The 14442-nt window shown below is 42.2% G+C and overlaps 1 protein-coding gene across 4 annotated transcripts in view; it reads left to right on the top strand.

The window, feature by feature from the left end:
* Positions 1 to 14442, top strand: part of LOC139409592 (ubiquitin-protein ligase E3A-like) — a 50395-nt gene that overhangs the window by 31948 nt on the left and 4005 nt on the right. For all 4 annotated transcript variants that reach the window (XM_071154980.1, XM_071154982.1, XM_071154981.1 and 1 more), the window contains exons 12-13: positions 3150 to 3223; positions 6368 to 6511. In XM_071154980.1, the coding sequence (XP_071011081.1) occupies positions 3150 to 3223; positions 6368 to 6511 (218 nt within the window). The remainder of the gene's footprint in view (positions 1 to 3149; positions 3224 to 6367; positions 6512 to 14442) is intronic.

The raw sequence follows: 14442 nt of genomic DNA, 5'->3' as shown, positions 1-14442 counted from the left end.
TATTTCGCAACAAAGCATCCACTCATGCTGCCAAACATACCCTCGTAAAACTGACTATCCTACCAATCCTTGACTTTGGGGATGTCATTTACAAAATAGCCTCTAACACTCTACTCAGCAATTTGGATGCAGTCTATCACAGTGCCATCCGTTTTGTCACCAAAGCCATGTATGCTCTCGTTGGCTGGCCCTAGCTTCATATTCGTCGCCATCCCACTGGCTCCAGGTCATCTATAAGTCTTTGCTAGGTAAAGCTCCGCCTTATCTCAACTCACTGGTCACCATAGCAGCACCCACCCGTAGCACACGCTCCAGCAGGTATATTTCACTGGTCATCCCCAAAGCCAATTCCTCCTTTGGTCACCTTTCCTTCCAGTTCTCTGACTGGAACAAATTGCAAAAATCACTGAAGCTGGAGACTCATATCTCCCTCACTAACTTTAAGCATCGGCTGTCAGAGCAGCACACATACCATTGTACTTGTACATAGCCCATCTGTAAGTAGGCCGTCCAACTACCTCATCCCCATATTGTTATTTATTTTTTGCTCCTCTGCACCCCAGAATCTCTACTTGCACATTCATCTTCTGCACATCTATCTCTCCAGTGTTTAATTGCTAAATTGTAATTACTCCCTGTCAGTGTATGTCAGAGCAAAACCCAAGCCATAAGGTCGAAGGAATTGTCCAGAGAGCTTCGAGACAGAATTGTGTCGAGGCACAGATCTGGGGAAGGGTACCAAAACATTTCTGCAGCATTGATGGTCCCCAAGAACACAGTGACCTCCATCATTCTTAAATGGAAGAAGTTTGGAACCACCAAGACTCTTCCTATAGCTGGCCGCTGAGCAATCGGGGGAGAATGTCCTTGGTCAGGGAGGTGACCAAGAACCCGATGGTCACTCTTGACAGAGCACCAGAGTTCCTCTGTGGAGGTGGAAGAACCTTCCAGAAGGGCTGCAGCACTCCACCAATCAGGCGTTTATGGTGGAATGGCCAGACGGAAGCCACTCCTCAGTTAAAAGCACATGACAGCTCGTTTGGAGTTTGCCAAAAGGCACCTAAAGGACTCTGACCATGACAAACAAGATTCTCTGGTCTGATGAAACCTTGGCTTGAATGCCAAGCATCACATCTGGAGGACACCTGGCATCATCCCTACAGTGAAGCGTGGTGGCAGCATCATGCTGTGGGGGATGTTTTTCAGCGGCAGGGACTGGGAGACTTGTCAGGATCGAGGGAAAGATGAACGTAACAATGTACAGAGAGATCCTTGATGAAAGGTCCAGAGTGCTCAGGACCTCAGACTGGGGCAAAGGTTCACCTTCCAACAGGACAATGACCCTAAGCACACAGCCAAGGCAGCACAGTATTGACTTCGGGGAAAGTCTCTGAATGATCCTGATCGAACATCTCTGGAGAGTCCTGAAAATAGCTGTGCAGCAACGCTCCCCATCCAACCTGACAGAGCTTGACAGGATCTGCAGAGAGGAATGGGAGAAACTCCCCATACATGTGTGCCAAGCTTGTAGCGTCACACCCAAGAAGACTCGAGGCTGTAATAGCTGCAAAAGGTGCTTCAACAAAGTACTAAGTAAAATGTCTGAATACTTATGTAAATGTAATATTTAAGTTTTTAATGAATTTGCAAACGCTTCTAAAATCCTGTTTTTGCTTCGTCATTATGTGTGTAGATTTATGAGTGGAAAAAAATACATATTAGAACAAGGCTGTAACATAATGTAGAAAAAGTCAAGGGGTCTGAATACTTTCTGATTGCATTGATTGATTGATTGTATATGGAGACTAGTGACAATGATAAGGCGTTAAATGTTTTTCTTCTCTCAGATACAAGACAGACACTTCAGAACAAACTTCCTTTTGATATATATATATATTTTTTTATATTTTCTGTAGAGAATCTGTTTGTTTTTTGGGCAAATGAGGTCAATCAAATAGAAAAATGATCCTTGGTGTGACCTTATTAAAACAATTCCGTATCACCATCTTAAAACAATTCCGTATAGCTTAGTAGTATGGATCAACAACACACAGGCTCCCGAGCGATCTAAGGCACTGCATCTCAGTGCTAGAGGCGTCACTTCAGACACCCTGGTTCGATTCTAGGCTGTATCACAACCGTCCGTGATTGGGAGGCCCATAGGGCGGCGCACAATTGGCCCAGCGTTGTCTGGGTTAGGGTTTGGCCAGGGTAGGCCGTCATTGTAAATAAGAATTTGTTCTTAACTGTCTTGCCTAGTTAAATAAAGGTTAAATAAAAACATTGTAGTTACTCCACACTACTAACCTAAATGACAGAGTAAAAAGGAAGCCTGTGCAGAATAATACAAATATTCCAAAACATGCATCCTGTTTGCAACAAGGCACTAAAGTAATACTGCAAAAACATTGGCAAAGCAATTCACTTTTTTTTATCTTGAATACAACACATTACTTGAATACAATACATTACTGAGTACCACTCTCCATATTTTCAAGCATAGTGGTGGCTGCATCATGTTATGGGTATGCTTGTAATTGTTAAGGACTGGGGAGAAGAAAGCTAAACTGAGCACAGGTAAAATCCTAGAGGAAAACATGGTTCAGTCTGCTTTCCACCAGACACTAGGAGATGAATTCACCTTTTCAGCGGGACATTAACCTAAAACACAAGGCCAAATCTAAACTGGAGTTGCTTACCAAGAAAACAGTGAATGTTCCTGAGTGTCCAAGATAGTTTTGACGTAAATCTGCTTGAAAATTTCTAGCTAGACCTGAAAATGATTGTCTAGCAATGACGAACAACCAATTTGACAGAGCTTGAAGAATGTTGCACAATTCAGGTGTGGAACGCTCTTAGAGACTTACCCAGAAAGACTCAGCACTATAATCACTGCCCAAGGTGATTCTAACATGTATTAACTTAGGGTGTTGAATACTTATCTAATCAAGATATATTAGTCTTTTTTAAAATTATTATTATTATTATTTTTTTTTACAAATGTTAGAATTTTTCTTCCACTCTGACATTAGAGTATTTTGTGTATATCGTCAATAAAATATGACAATTAAATCCATAGCTGCACTATTGTTTTCTATGCCACCTGATGTAGCTTGATCTAACTGTCTCTTGTGTTCCAACCTCCTCAGAATTTAGACTTTCAAGCGCTTGAAGAAACGACAGAGTATGACGGAGGCTACAGCAAGGATTGTCGCATTATTAAGTAAAAAAAAAAGTTTTTTGATGTAATTTATTACCATGTTGTGACAATGATTTCTATATTTTTATACAAAGATCTCTTTCAATTTCTCTCTTGAATAATAGATCTGCATATATCACTTTCATTATATTATATATATATATATATATATATATATATATATATATATATATATATATATATATATATATATATATATATATATATATATATATATATATATATATATATATATATATATACACACACACACACAGTGGGGAGAACATGTATTTGATACACTGCCAATTTTGCAGGTTTTCCTACTTACAAAGCATGTAGAGGTCTGTAATTTTTATCATAGGTACACTTCAACTGTGAGAGACGGAATCTAAAACAAAAAATCCAGAAAATCACATTGTATGATTTTTAAGTAATTAATTTGCATTTTATTTTTTATAAGGTATCTGTGACCAACAGATGCATATCTGTATTCCCGGTCATGTCTAATCCATAGAGCCTCATTTATTTATTTCAATTGACTGATTTCCTCATATGAGCTGCAACTCTATAAAGTCTTATATTTTTGTTCCATGTATATACACCACATGACCAAGAGTATGTGGACATCTGCTCGTCTAACATCTCATTCCAAAATCATGGGCATTAATAAGGAGTTGGTTCCCCCTTTGCTGCTATAACAGCCTCCACTCTTCTGGGAAGGCTTTCCACTAGATGTTGGAACATTGCTGCTATAACAGCATCCACTCTTCTGGGAAGGCTTTCCACTAGATGTTGGAACATTGCTGCTATAACAGCATCCACTCTTCTGGGAAGGCTTTCCACTAGATGTTGGAACATTGCTGCGGGGACTTGCTTCCTAATGCCACAAGAGCATTAGTGAGGTCGGGCACTGATGTTTGGTGATTAGGCCAGTCGACGTTCCAATTTATCCCAAAGGTGTTCGATGGGGTTGGGGTCAGGGCTCTGTGGAGGCCAGTCAAGTTCTTCCACACCGATCTCGACAAACCATTTCTGTATGGATCTCACTTTGTGCACTGGGGCGTTGTCATGCTGAAACAGGAAAGGGCCTTCCCCAAACTGTTGCCACAAAGTTGAAAGCACAGAATCGTCTAGAATGTTGTTGTATGCTGTATCGTTAATACGCTATATATGGTATATCAGTCATGGTATATCAGCCGTGGTATATCAGCCGTGGTATATCAGCCGTGGTATATCAGCCGTGGTATATCAGCCATGGTATATCAGCCATGGTATATCAGACCGAATTCCACTGGTATGACAAAACATGTTTTTTTACCGCTCTAATTATGTTGGTAACCAGTTTATAATAGCAATAAGGCATCTTGGGGGTTTGTGGTATATGGCCAATATACCACGGCTAAGGACTCCACGTTGCGTTGTGCGTAAGAACAGCCCGGTTGGCCATAAGAACAGCCCGGTTGGCCATAAGAACAGCCCGGTTGGCCATAAGAACAGCCTCGTTGTGCATAAGAACAGCCCCGTTGTACATAAGAACAGCCCGGTTGGCCATAAGAACAGCCCGGTTGGCCATAAGAACAGCCCCGTTGTGCATAAGAACAGCCCGGTTGGCCATAAGAACAGCCCCGTTGTACATAAGAACAGCCCGGTTGGCCATAAGAACAGCCCCGTTGTACATAAGAACAGCCCGGTTGGCCATAAGAACAGCCCGGTTGGCCATAAGAACAGCCTCGTTGTGCATAAGAACAGCCCGGTTGGCCATAAGAACAGCCCGGTTGGCCATAAGAACAGCCCCGTTGTGCATAAGAACAGCCCGGTTGGCCATAAGAACAGCCCCGTTGTACATAAGAACAGCCCGGTTGGCCATAAGAACAGCCCGGTTGGCCATAAGAACAGCCCCGTTGTACATAAGAACAGCCCGGTTGGCCATAAGAACAGCCCCGTCGTGCATAAGAACAGCCCCGTCGTGCATAAGAACAGCCCGGTTGGCCATAAGAACAGCCCGTTGTGCATAAGAACAGCCCCGTTGTACATAAGAACAGCCCGGTTGGCCATAAGAACAGCCCCGTCGTGCATAAGAACAGCCCGTTGTGCATAAGAACAGCCCGGTTGGCCATAAGAACAGCCCCGTCGTGCATAAGAACAGCCCCGTCGTACATAAGAACAGCCCGTCGTGCATAAGAACAGCCCGGTTGGCCATAAGAACAGCCCGGTTGGCCATAAGAACAGCCCCGTTGTACATAAGAACAGCCCGTTGGCCATAAGAACAGCCCCGTCGTGCATAAGAACAGCCCCGTCGTGCATAAGAACAGCCCGTTGTACATAAGAACAGCCCGTTGTGCATAAGAACAGCCCGGTTGGCCATAAGAACAGCCCGGTTGGCCATAAGAACAGCCCCGTTGTACATAAGAACAGCCTGGTTGGCCATAAGAACAGCCCCGTCGTGCATAAGAACAGCCCCGTCGTGCATAAGAACAGCCCGTTGTGCATAAGAACAGCCCGGTTGGCCATAAGAACAGCCCGTTGTGCATAAGAACAGCCCGTTGTGCATAAGAACAGCCCGGTTGGCCATAAGAACAGCCCGGTTGTACATAAGAACAGCCCCGTTGTACATAAGAACAGCCTGTTGGCCATAAGAACAGCCCGGTTGGCCATAAGAACAGCCCCGTTGTGCATAAGAACAGCCCGGTTGGCCATAAGAACAGCCCGGTTGGCCATAAGAACAGCCCCGTTGTGCATAAGAACAGCCCCGTCGTGCATAAGAACAGCCCGGTTGGCCATAAGAACAGCCCGGTTGGCCATAAGAACAGCCCGGTTGGCCATAAGAACAGCCCGGTTGGCCATAAGAACAGCCCCGTTGTGCATAAGAACAGCCCGGTTGGCCATAAGAACAGCCCCGTCGTGCATAAGAACAGCCCCGTCGTGCATAAGAACAGCCCGGTTGGCCATATACCTTCTCGGGCCTTATTACACACACACACACACACTAAATGGTCAAAAGTATGTGGACATTCTTTCAAACTAATTTTAAGGGGTGTCCACATACTTTTGTGTGTGTGTGTGTGTTTTGTCACATACCGAAGCTACTGCTGTTTTTATTAGGAAAACGTGGACCCCAGACCAACAATTTTTTTTTAATTGTTTTCCTTTATTTCTCACTCATAGAGACTTCTGGGAGACGGTGCATTCGTTTGGTGAGGAGGATAAGAGACTGTTCCTCCAGTTTACTACGGGGACTGACAGAGCACCCGTAGGAGGCCTGGGCAAGTTAAAGATGATCATCGCCAAGAACGGCCCCGACACAGACAGGTGAGACCAGGCCTTGGGTGCCAAATGACATCATGGTCCCTATATGGTGCACGACTACTGACCAGAGTCCTGCTTTTGACCCAAACGGGTGTTTATTATGCCATTTGGGACATAGCTCAGACTTTATGCCTAATCCATACAGTGTATTCGAAAGTATTTATACCCCTTTTTCCACATTTTGTTTCGTTTCAGCTTTATTCTAAAATGTAGTATACAATAACCCACAATGACAAAGCAAAAACAGGTTTTATACTTTTTTTCCCCCCAAAAAATATCGCATTTTTATTTTTTACCTTTATTTAACCAGGTAGGCTAGTTGAGAACACCTTTATTTAACCAGGTAGGCTAGTTGAGAACACCTTTATTTAACCAGGTAGGCTAGTTGAGAACACCTTTATTTAACCAGGTAGGCTAGTTGAGAACACCTTTATTTAACCAGGTAGGCTAGTTGAGAACACCTTTATTTAACCAGGTAGGCCAGTTGAGAACACCTTTATTTAACCAGGTAGGCTAGTTGAGAACACCTTTATTTAACCAGGTAGGCTAGTTGAGAACACCTTTATTTAACCAGGTAGGCCAGTTGAGAACACCTTTATTTATCCAGGTAGGCTAGTTGAGAACACCTTTATTTAACCAGGTAGGCTAGTTGAGAACACCTTTATTTAACCAGGTAGGCCAGTTGAGAACACCTTTATTTAACCAGGTAGGCTAGTTGAGAACACCTTTATTTATCCAGGTAGGCTAGTTGAGAACACCTTTATTTAACCAGGTAGGCTAGTTGAGAACACCTTTATTTAACCAGGTAGGCTAGTTGAGAACACCTTTATTTAACCAGGTAGGCTAGTTGAGAACACCTTTATTTAACCAGGTAGGCTAGTTGAGAACACCTTTATTTAACCAGGTAGGCTAGTTGAGAACACCTTTATTTAACCAGGTAGGCTAGTTGAGAACACCTTTATTTAACCAGGTAGGCTAGTTGAGAACACCTTTATTTAACCAGGTAGGCTAGTTGAGAACACCTTTATTTAACCAGGTAGGCTAGTTGAGAACACCTTTATTTAACCAGGTAGGCCAGTTGAGAACACCTTTATTTAACCAGGTAGGCCAGTTGAGAACACCTTTATTTAACCAGGTAGGCCAGTTGAGAACACCTTTATTTAACCAGGTAGGCTAGTTGAGAACACCTTTATTTAACCAGGTAGGCCAGTTGAGAACACCTTTATTTAACCAGGTAGGCTAGTTGAGAACACCTTTATTTAACCAGGTAGGCTAGTTGAGAACACCTTTATTTAACCAGGTAGGCTAGTTGAGAACACCTTTATTTAACCAGGTAGGCTAGTTGAGAACACCTTTATTTAACCAGGTAGGCTAGTTGAGAACACCTTTATTTAACCAGGTAGGCTAGTTGAGAACACCTTTATTTAACCAGGTAGGCTAGTTGAGAACACCTTTATTTAACCAGGTAGGCTAGTTGAGAACACCTTTATTTAACCAGGTAGGCTAGTTGAGAACACCTTTATTTAACCAGGTAGGCTAGTTGAGAACACCTTTATTTAACCAGGTAGGCTAGTTGAGAACACCTTTATTTAACCAGGTAGGCTAGTTGAGAACACCTTTATTTAACCAGGTAGGCTAGTTGAGAACACCTTTATTTAACCAGGTAGGCCAGTTGAGAACAAAGCAGTGTGACACAGACAACAACACAGAGTTACACATGTAGTAAACAATTAACAAGCCAATAACACAAAAAAGCAAGTCAATGACACAGTAGAAAAAAAAGAAAGTCTATATACAGTGTGTGCAAAAGGCATGAGGAGGTAGGCAATAAATAGGCCATAGGAGTGAATAATTACAATTTAGCAGATTAACACTGGAGTGATAAATGAGCAGATGATGATGTGCAAGTAGAGATACTGGTGTGCAAAAGAGCAGAAAAGTAAATAAATACAAACAGTATGGGGATGAGGTAGGTAAAAATGGGTGGGCTATTTACCAATAGACTATGTACAGCTGCAGCGATCGGTTAGCTGCTCAGATAGTTGATGTTTAAAGTTGGTGAGGGAAATAAAAGTTGCAATTCGTTCCAGTCACAGGCAGCAGAGAACTGGAACTGGAACGAAAGGCGGCCAAATGAGGTGTGGGCTTTGGGGATGACCAGTGAGATATACCTGCTGGAACGTGTGCTATTGGTGGTGTTGTTATCGTGACCAGTAAACTGAGATAAGGCGGAGCTTTACCTGCATAGACTTAGATGACCTGGAGCCAGTGGGTCTGGCGACGAATATGTAGCGAGGGCCAGCCGACTAGAGCATACAGGTCGCAGTGAGTGGTGGGTGGTATAAGCTGATTTGGTAACAAAACGGATTGCACTGTGATAGACTGCATCCAGTTTGCTGAGTAGAGAGCAGTTAAGAGCAGTTGGAGGCCACGGAAGGAGTGTTTTATGGCATTGAAGCTCGTTTGGAGGGTAGTTAGCACAGTGTCCAAGGAAGGGCCAGAAGTATACAGAATGGTGTCTTCTGCGTAGTGGTGGTTCAGGGAATCGCCCGCAGCAAGAGCGACATCATTGATATATACAGAGAAAAGAGTCGGCCCGAGAATTGAACCCTGTGGTACCCACATAGACTGCCACAGAGGTCCGGACAACATGCCCTCCTATTTGACACACTGAACTCTGTCTGCAAAGTAGTTGGTGAACCAGCCGAGGCAGTCATTAGGGAAACCAAAGCTATAGAGTCTGCCGATAAGGATACGGTGATTGACAGAGTCGAAAGCCTTGGCCAGGTCGATGAAGACGGCTGCACACACAAATAAAAACAAACGGATCACATTACCATGAATATTCAGACTCTTTACTCTGTGCTTTGTTGAAGAACCTTTGGCAGTGATTTCAGCCTGGATTCTTCTTGGGAACGACGCTACAAGCTTGGCACATCTGTATTTGGGGAGTTTCTCCCATTTTTCTCTGCAGATCCTCCCAAGCTCTGTCAGGTTGGATGGGATGAGGTCTCTCCAGAGAGATGGGTTCGATCGGGTTCAAGTTCTTGCTGGGCCACTCAAGGACATTCAGAGACTTGTCTCAAAGCCACTCCTGCCTTGTCTTGGCCTTGTGCTTAGGGTTGTTGTCCTGTTGGAAGGTGAATCTTCTCCCCAGTCTGAGTTCCTGGGCTAGTTTTTCATCAAGGATCTCTCTGTACTTTGCTCTGTTAATCTTTCCCTCAATCCTGACTAGTCTCCCAGTCCCTGCTGCTGAAAAACATCCCCACAGCATGATGCTACCACCACCATGCTTCACCGTTGGGATGGTGCCAGGTTTACTCCAGACATGATGCTTGGCATTCAGGCCAAAGAGTTCAATCTTGGTTTCATCAGACCAGAGAATCTTGTTTTTCATTGTCTGAGAGCCTTTAGGTGCCTTTTGGCAAACTCCAAGTGGGCTGTCATGTGCCTTTTACTGAGGAGTGGCTTCCGTCTGGCCACTCTACCATAAAGGCCTGATTGGTGGAGTGCTGCAGAGATGGTTGTCCTTCTGGAATGTTCTCCCATCTCCACAGAGGAACTCTGGAGCTCTGTCAGGGTGACCATCGGGTTCTTGGTCACCTCCCTGAACAAGGCCCTTCTCCCCCGATTGCTCAGTTTGGCCAGGTGGCCAGCTCTAGAAAGAGTCTTGGTGGTTCCAAACTACTTCCCTATAAGAATGATGGTGGCCACTGTGTTCTTGGGGACCTTAAATGCAGCAGAAATGTTTTCCCCAGATATGTCTCTCGGCACAATCCTGTTTTGGAGCTCTACGGACAATTAATTAATTCGACATCTTGTCTTGGTTTTTGCTCTGACATGCACTGTCAACTGCGGGACCTTATACAGACAGATGTGTGCCTTTCCAAATCATGTCCAATCAGTTGAATTGACCAAATGTGGACTCAAATCAAGTTGTACAAACATCTCAAGGATGATTAATGAAAACAGGATGCATCTGAGCTCAATTTCGAGTCTCATAGCAAAGTGTCTGAATACTTATGTAAATAAGGTATTTCTGTTTTTTATAATTTATAAATTTGAAAAAAATATGAACCTGTTTTCACTTTGTCAGTATTGGGTACTGTGTGTAGATTGTTTTTTTATTTAATACGTTTTAGAATAAGGCGGTAACGTAACAAAATGTGGAAAAAGTAAAGGGGTTTGAATACTTTCCGAATGCACTGTAGATTAGAACAACTACAGCAGGGATCATCTACTAGATTAGAACAACTAGAGTAGGGATCATCTACTAGATTAGAACAACTAGAGTAGGGATCATCTACTAGATTAGAACAACTAGAGTAGGGATCATCTACTAGATTAGAACAACTACAGCAGGGATCATCTACTAGATTAGAACAACTACAGCAGGGATCATCTACTAGATTAGAACAACTAGAGTAGGGATCATCTACTAGATTAGAACAACTAGAGTAGGGATCATCTACTAGATTAGAACAACTACAGCAGGGATCATCTACTAGATTAGAACAACTACAGCAGGGATCATCTACTAGATTAGAACAACTAGAGTAGGGATCATCTACTAGATTAGAACAACTAGAGTAGGGATCATCTACTAGATTAGAACAACTACAGCAGGGATCATCTACTAGATTAGAACAACTACAGCAGGGATCATCTACTAGATTAGAACAACTACAGCAGGGATCATCTACTAGATTAGAACAACTACAGCAGGGATCATCTACTAGATTAGAACAACTACAGCAGGGATCATCTACTAGATTAGAACAACTAGGGTAGGGATCATCTACTAGATTAGAACAACTACAGCAGGGATCATCTACTAGATTAGAACAACTACAGCAGGGATCATCTACTAGATTAGAACAACTAGGGTAGGGATCATCTACTAGATTAGAACAACTACAGCAGGGATCATCTACTAGATTAGAACAACTAGAGTAGGGATCATCTACTAGATTAGAACAACTAGAGTAGGGATCATCTACTAGATTAGAACAACTACAGCAGGGATCATCTACTAGATTAGAACAACTACAGCAGGGATCATCTACTAGATTAGAACAACTAGGGTAGGGATCATCTACTAGATTAGAACAACTACAGCAGGGATCATCTACTAGATTAGAACAACTACAGCAAGGATCATCTACTAGATTAGAACAACTACAGCAGGGATCATCTACTAGATTAGAACAACTACAGCAGGGATCATCTACTAGATTAGAACAACTAGGGTAGGGATCATCTACTAGATTAGAACAACTACAGCAGGGATCATCTACTAGATTAGAACAACTACAGCAGGGATCATCTACTAGATTAGAACAACTAGGGTAGGGATCATCTACTAGATTAGAACAACTACAGCAGGGATCATCTACTAGATTAGAACAACTAGAGTAGGGATCATCTACTAGATTAGAACAACTAGAGTAGGGATCATCTACTAGATTAGAACAACTACAGCAGGGATCATCTACTAGATTAGAACAACTACAGCAGGGATCATCTACTAGATTAGAACAACTAGGGTAGGGATCATCTACTAGATTAGAACAACTACAGCAGGGATCATCTACTAGATTAGAACAACTACAGCAGGGATCATCTACTAGATTAGAACAACTAGGGTAGGGATCATCTACTAGATTAGAACAACTACAGCAGGGATCATCTACTAGATTAGAACAACTACAGCAGGGATCATCTACTAGATTAGAACAACTACAGCAGGGATCATCTACTAGATTAGAACAACTAGGGTAGGGATCATCTACTAGATTAGAACAACTAGAGCAGGGATCAACTACAGCAGGGATCATCTACTAGATTAGAACAACTAGATCAGGGATCAACTACAGCAGGGATCATCTACTAGATTAGAACAACTAGATCAGGGATCAACTACAGAAGGGATCATCTACTAGATTAGAACAACTACAGCAGGGATCATCTACTAGATTAGAACAACTAGAGTAGGGATCATCTACTAGATTAGAACAACTAGAGCAGGGATCATCTACTAGATTAGAACAACTAGAGTAGGGATCATCTACTAGATTAGAACAACTAGAGTAGGGATCATCTACTAGATTAGAACAACTAGAGTAGGGATCATCTACTAGATTAGAACAACTAGAGTAGGGATCATCTACTAGATTAGAACAACTACAGCAGGGATCATCTACTAGATTAGAACAACTACAGCAGGGATCATCTACTAGATTAGAACAACTAGAGTAGGGATCATCTACTAGATTAGAACAACTAGAGCAGGGATCATCTACTAGATTAGAACAACTACAGCAGGGATCATCTACTAGATTAGAACAACTAGGGTAGGGATCATCTACTAGATTAGAACAACTAGAGCAGGGATCAACTACAGCAGGGATCATCTACTAGATTAGAACAACTAGATCAGGGATCAACTACAGCAGGGATCATCTACTAGATTAGAACAACTAGATCAGGGATCAACTACAGCAGGGATCATCTACTAGATTAGAACAACTACAGCAGGGATCATCTACTAGATTAGAACAACTAGAGTAGGGATCATCTACTAGATTAGAACAACTAGAGCAGGGATCATCTACTAGATTAGAACAACTAGAGTAGGGATCATCTACTAGATTAGAACAACTAGAGTAGGGATCATCTACTAGATTAGAACAACTAGAGTAGGGATCATCTACTAGATTAGAACAACTAGAGTAGGGATCATCTACTAGATTAGAACAACTACAGCAGGGATCATCTACTAGATTAGAACAACTACAGCAGGGATCATCTACTAGATTAGAACAACTAGAGTAGGGATCATCTACTAGATTAGAACAACTAGAGTAGGGATCATCTACTAGATTAGAACAACTAGAGTAGGGATCATCTACTAGATTAGAACAACTAGAGTAGGGATCATCTACTAGATTAGAACAACTAGAGTAGGGATGATCTACTAGATTAGAACAACTAGAGCAGAGATCATCTGCTAGATTAGAACAACTAGAGTAGGGATCATCTACTAGATTAGAACAACTAGATCAGGGATCAACTAGAGTAGGAATCATCTACTAGATTAGAACAACTAGAGCAGAGATCATCTGCTAGATTAGAACAACTAGAGTAGGGATCATCTACTAGATTAGAACAACTAGATCAGGGATCAACTAGAGTAGGAATCATCTACTAGATTAGAACAACAAGAGCAGAGATCATCTGCTAGATTAGAACAACTAGAGTAGGGATCATCTACTAGATTAGAACAACTAGATCAGGGATCAACTAGAGTAGGAATCATCTACTAGATTAGAACAACTAGAGCAGGGATCATCTACTAGATTAGAACAACTAGGGTAGGGACCAACAATTAGATTAGAACAAATAGAGCAGAGATCATCTGCTAGATTAGAACATCTAGAGCAGGGATCATCTACTAGATTAGAACAACTAGAGTAGGGATCATCTACTAGATTAGAACAACTAGGGTAGGGATCATCTACTAGATTAGAACAACTAGGGTAGGGATCATCTACTAGATTAGAACAACTAGGGTAGGGATCATCTACTAGATTAGAACAAGTAGAGCAGGGATAATCTACTAGATTAGAACAACTAGAGTAGGGATCATCTACTAGATTAGAACAACTAGAGTAGGGATCATCTACTAGATTAGAACAACTAGAGTAGGGACCAACAATTAGATTAGAACAAATAGAGCAGAGATCATCAGCTAGATTAGAACATCTAGAGCAGGGATCATCTACTAGATTAGAACAACTAGGGTAGGGATCATCTACTAGATTAGAACAACTAGGGTAGGGATCATCTACTAGATTAGAACAACTAGAGCAGGGATCATCTACTAGATTAGAACAACTAGGGTAGGGATCATCTACTAGATTAGAACAACTAGA

This window comes from Oncorhynchus clarkii, chromosome 5 (genome assembly GCF_045791955.1).
Source record: "Oncorhynchus clarkii lewisi isolate Uvic-CL-2024 chromosome 5, UVic_Ocla_1.0, whole genome shotgun sequence".
NCBI classification, from domain to species: domain Eukaryota; kingdom Metazoa; phylum Chordata; class Actinopteri; order Salmoniformes; family Salmonidae; genus Oncorhynchus; species Oncorhynchus clarkii.
This window is presented reverse-complemented; position numbering and strand designations above follow the sequence as displayed.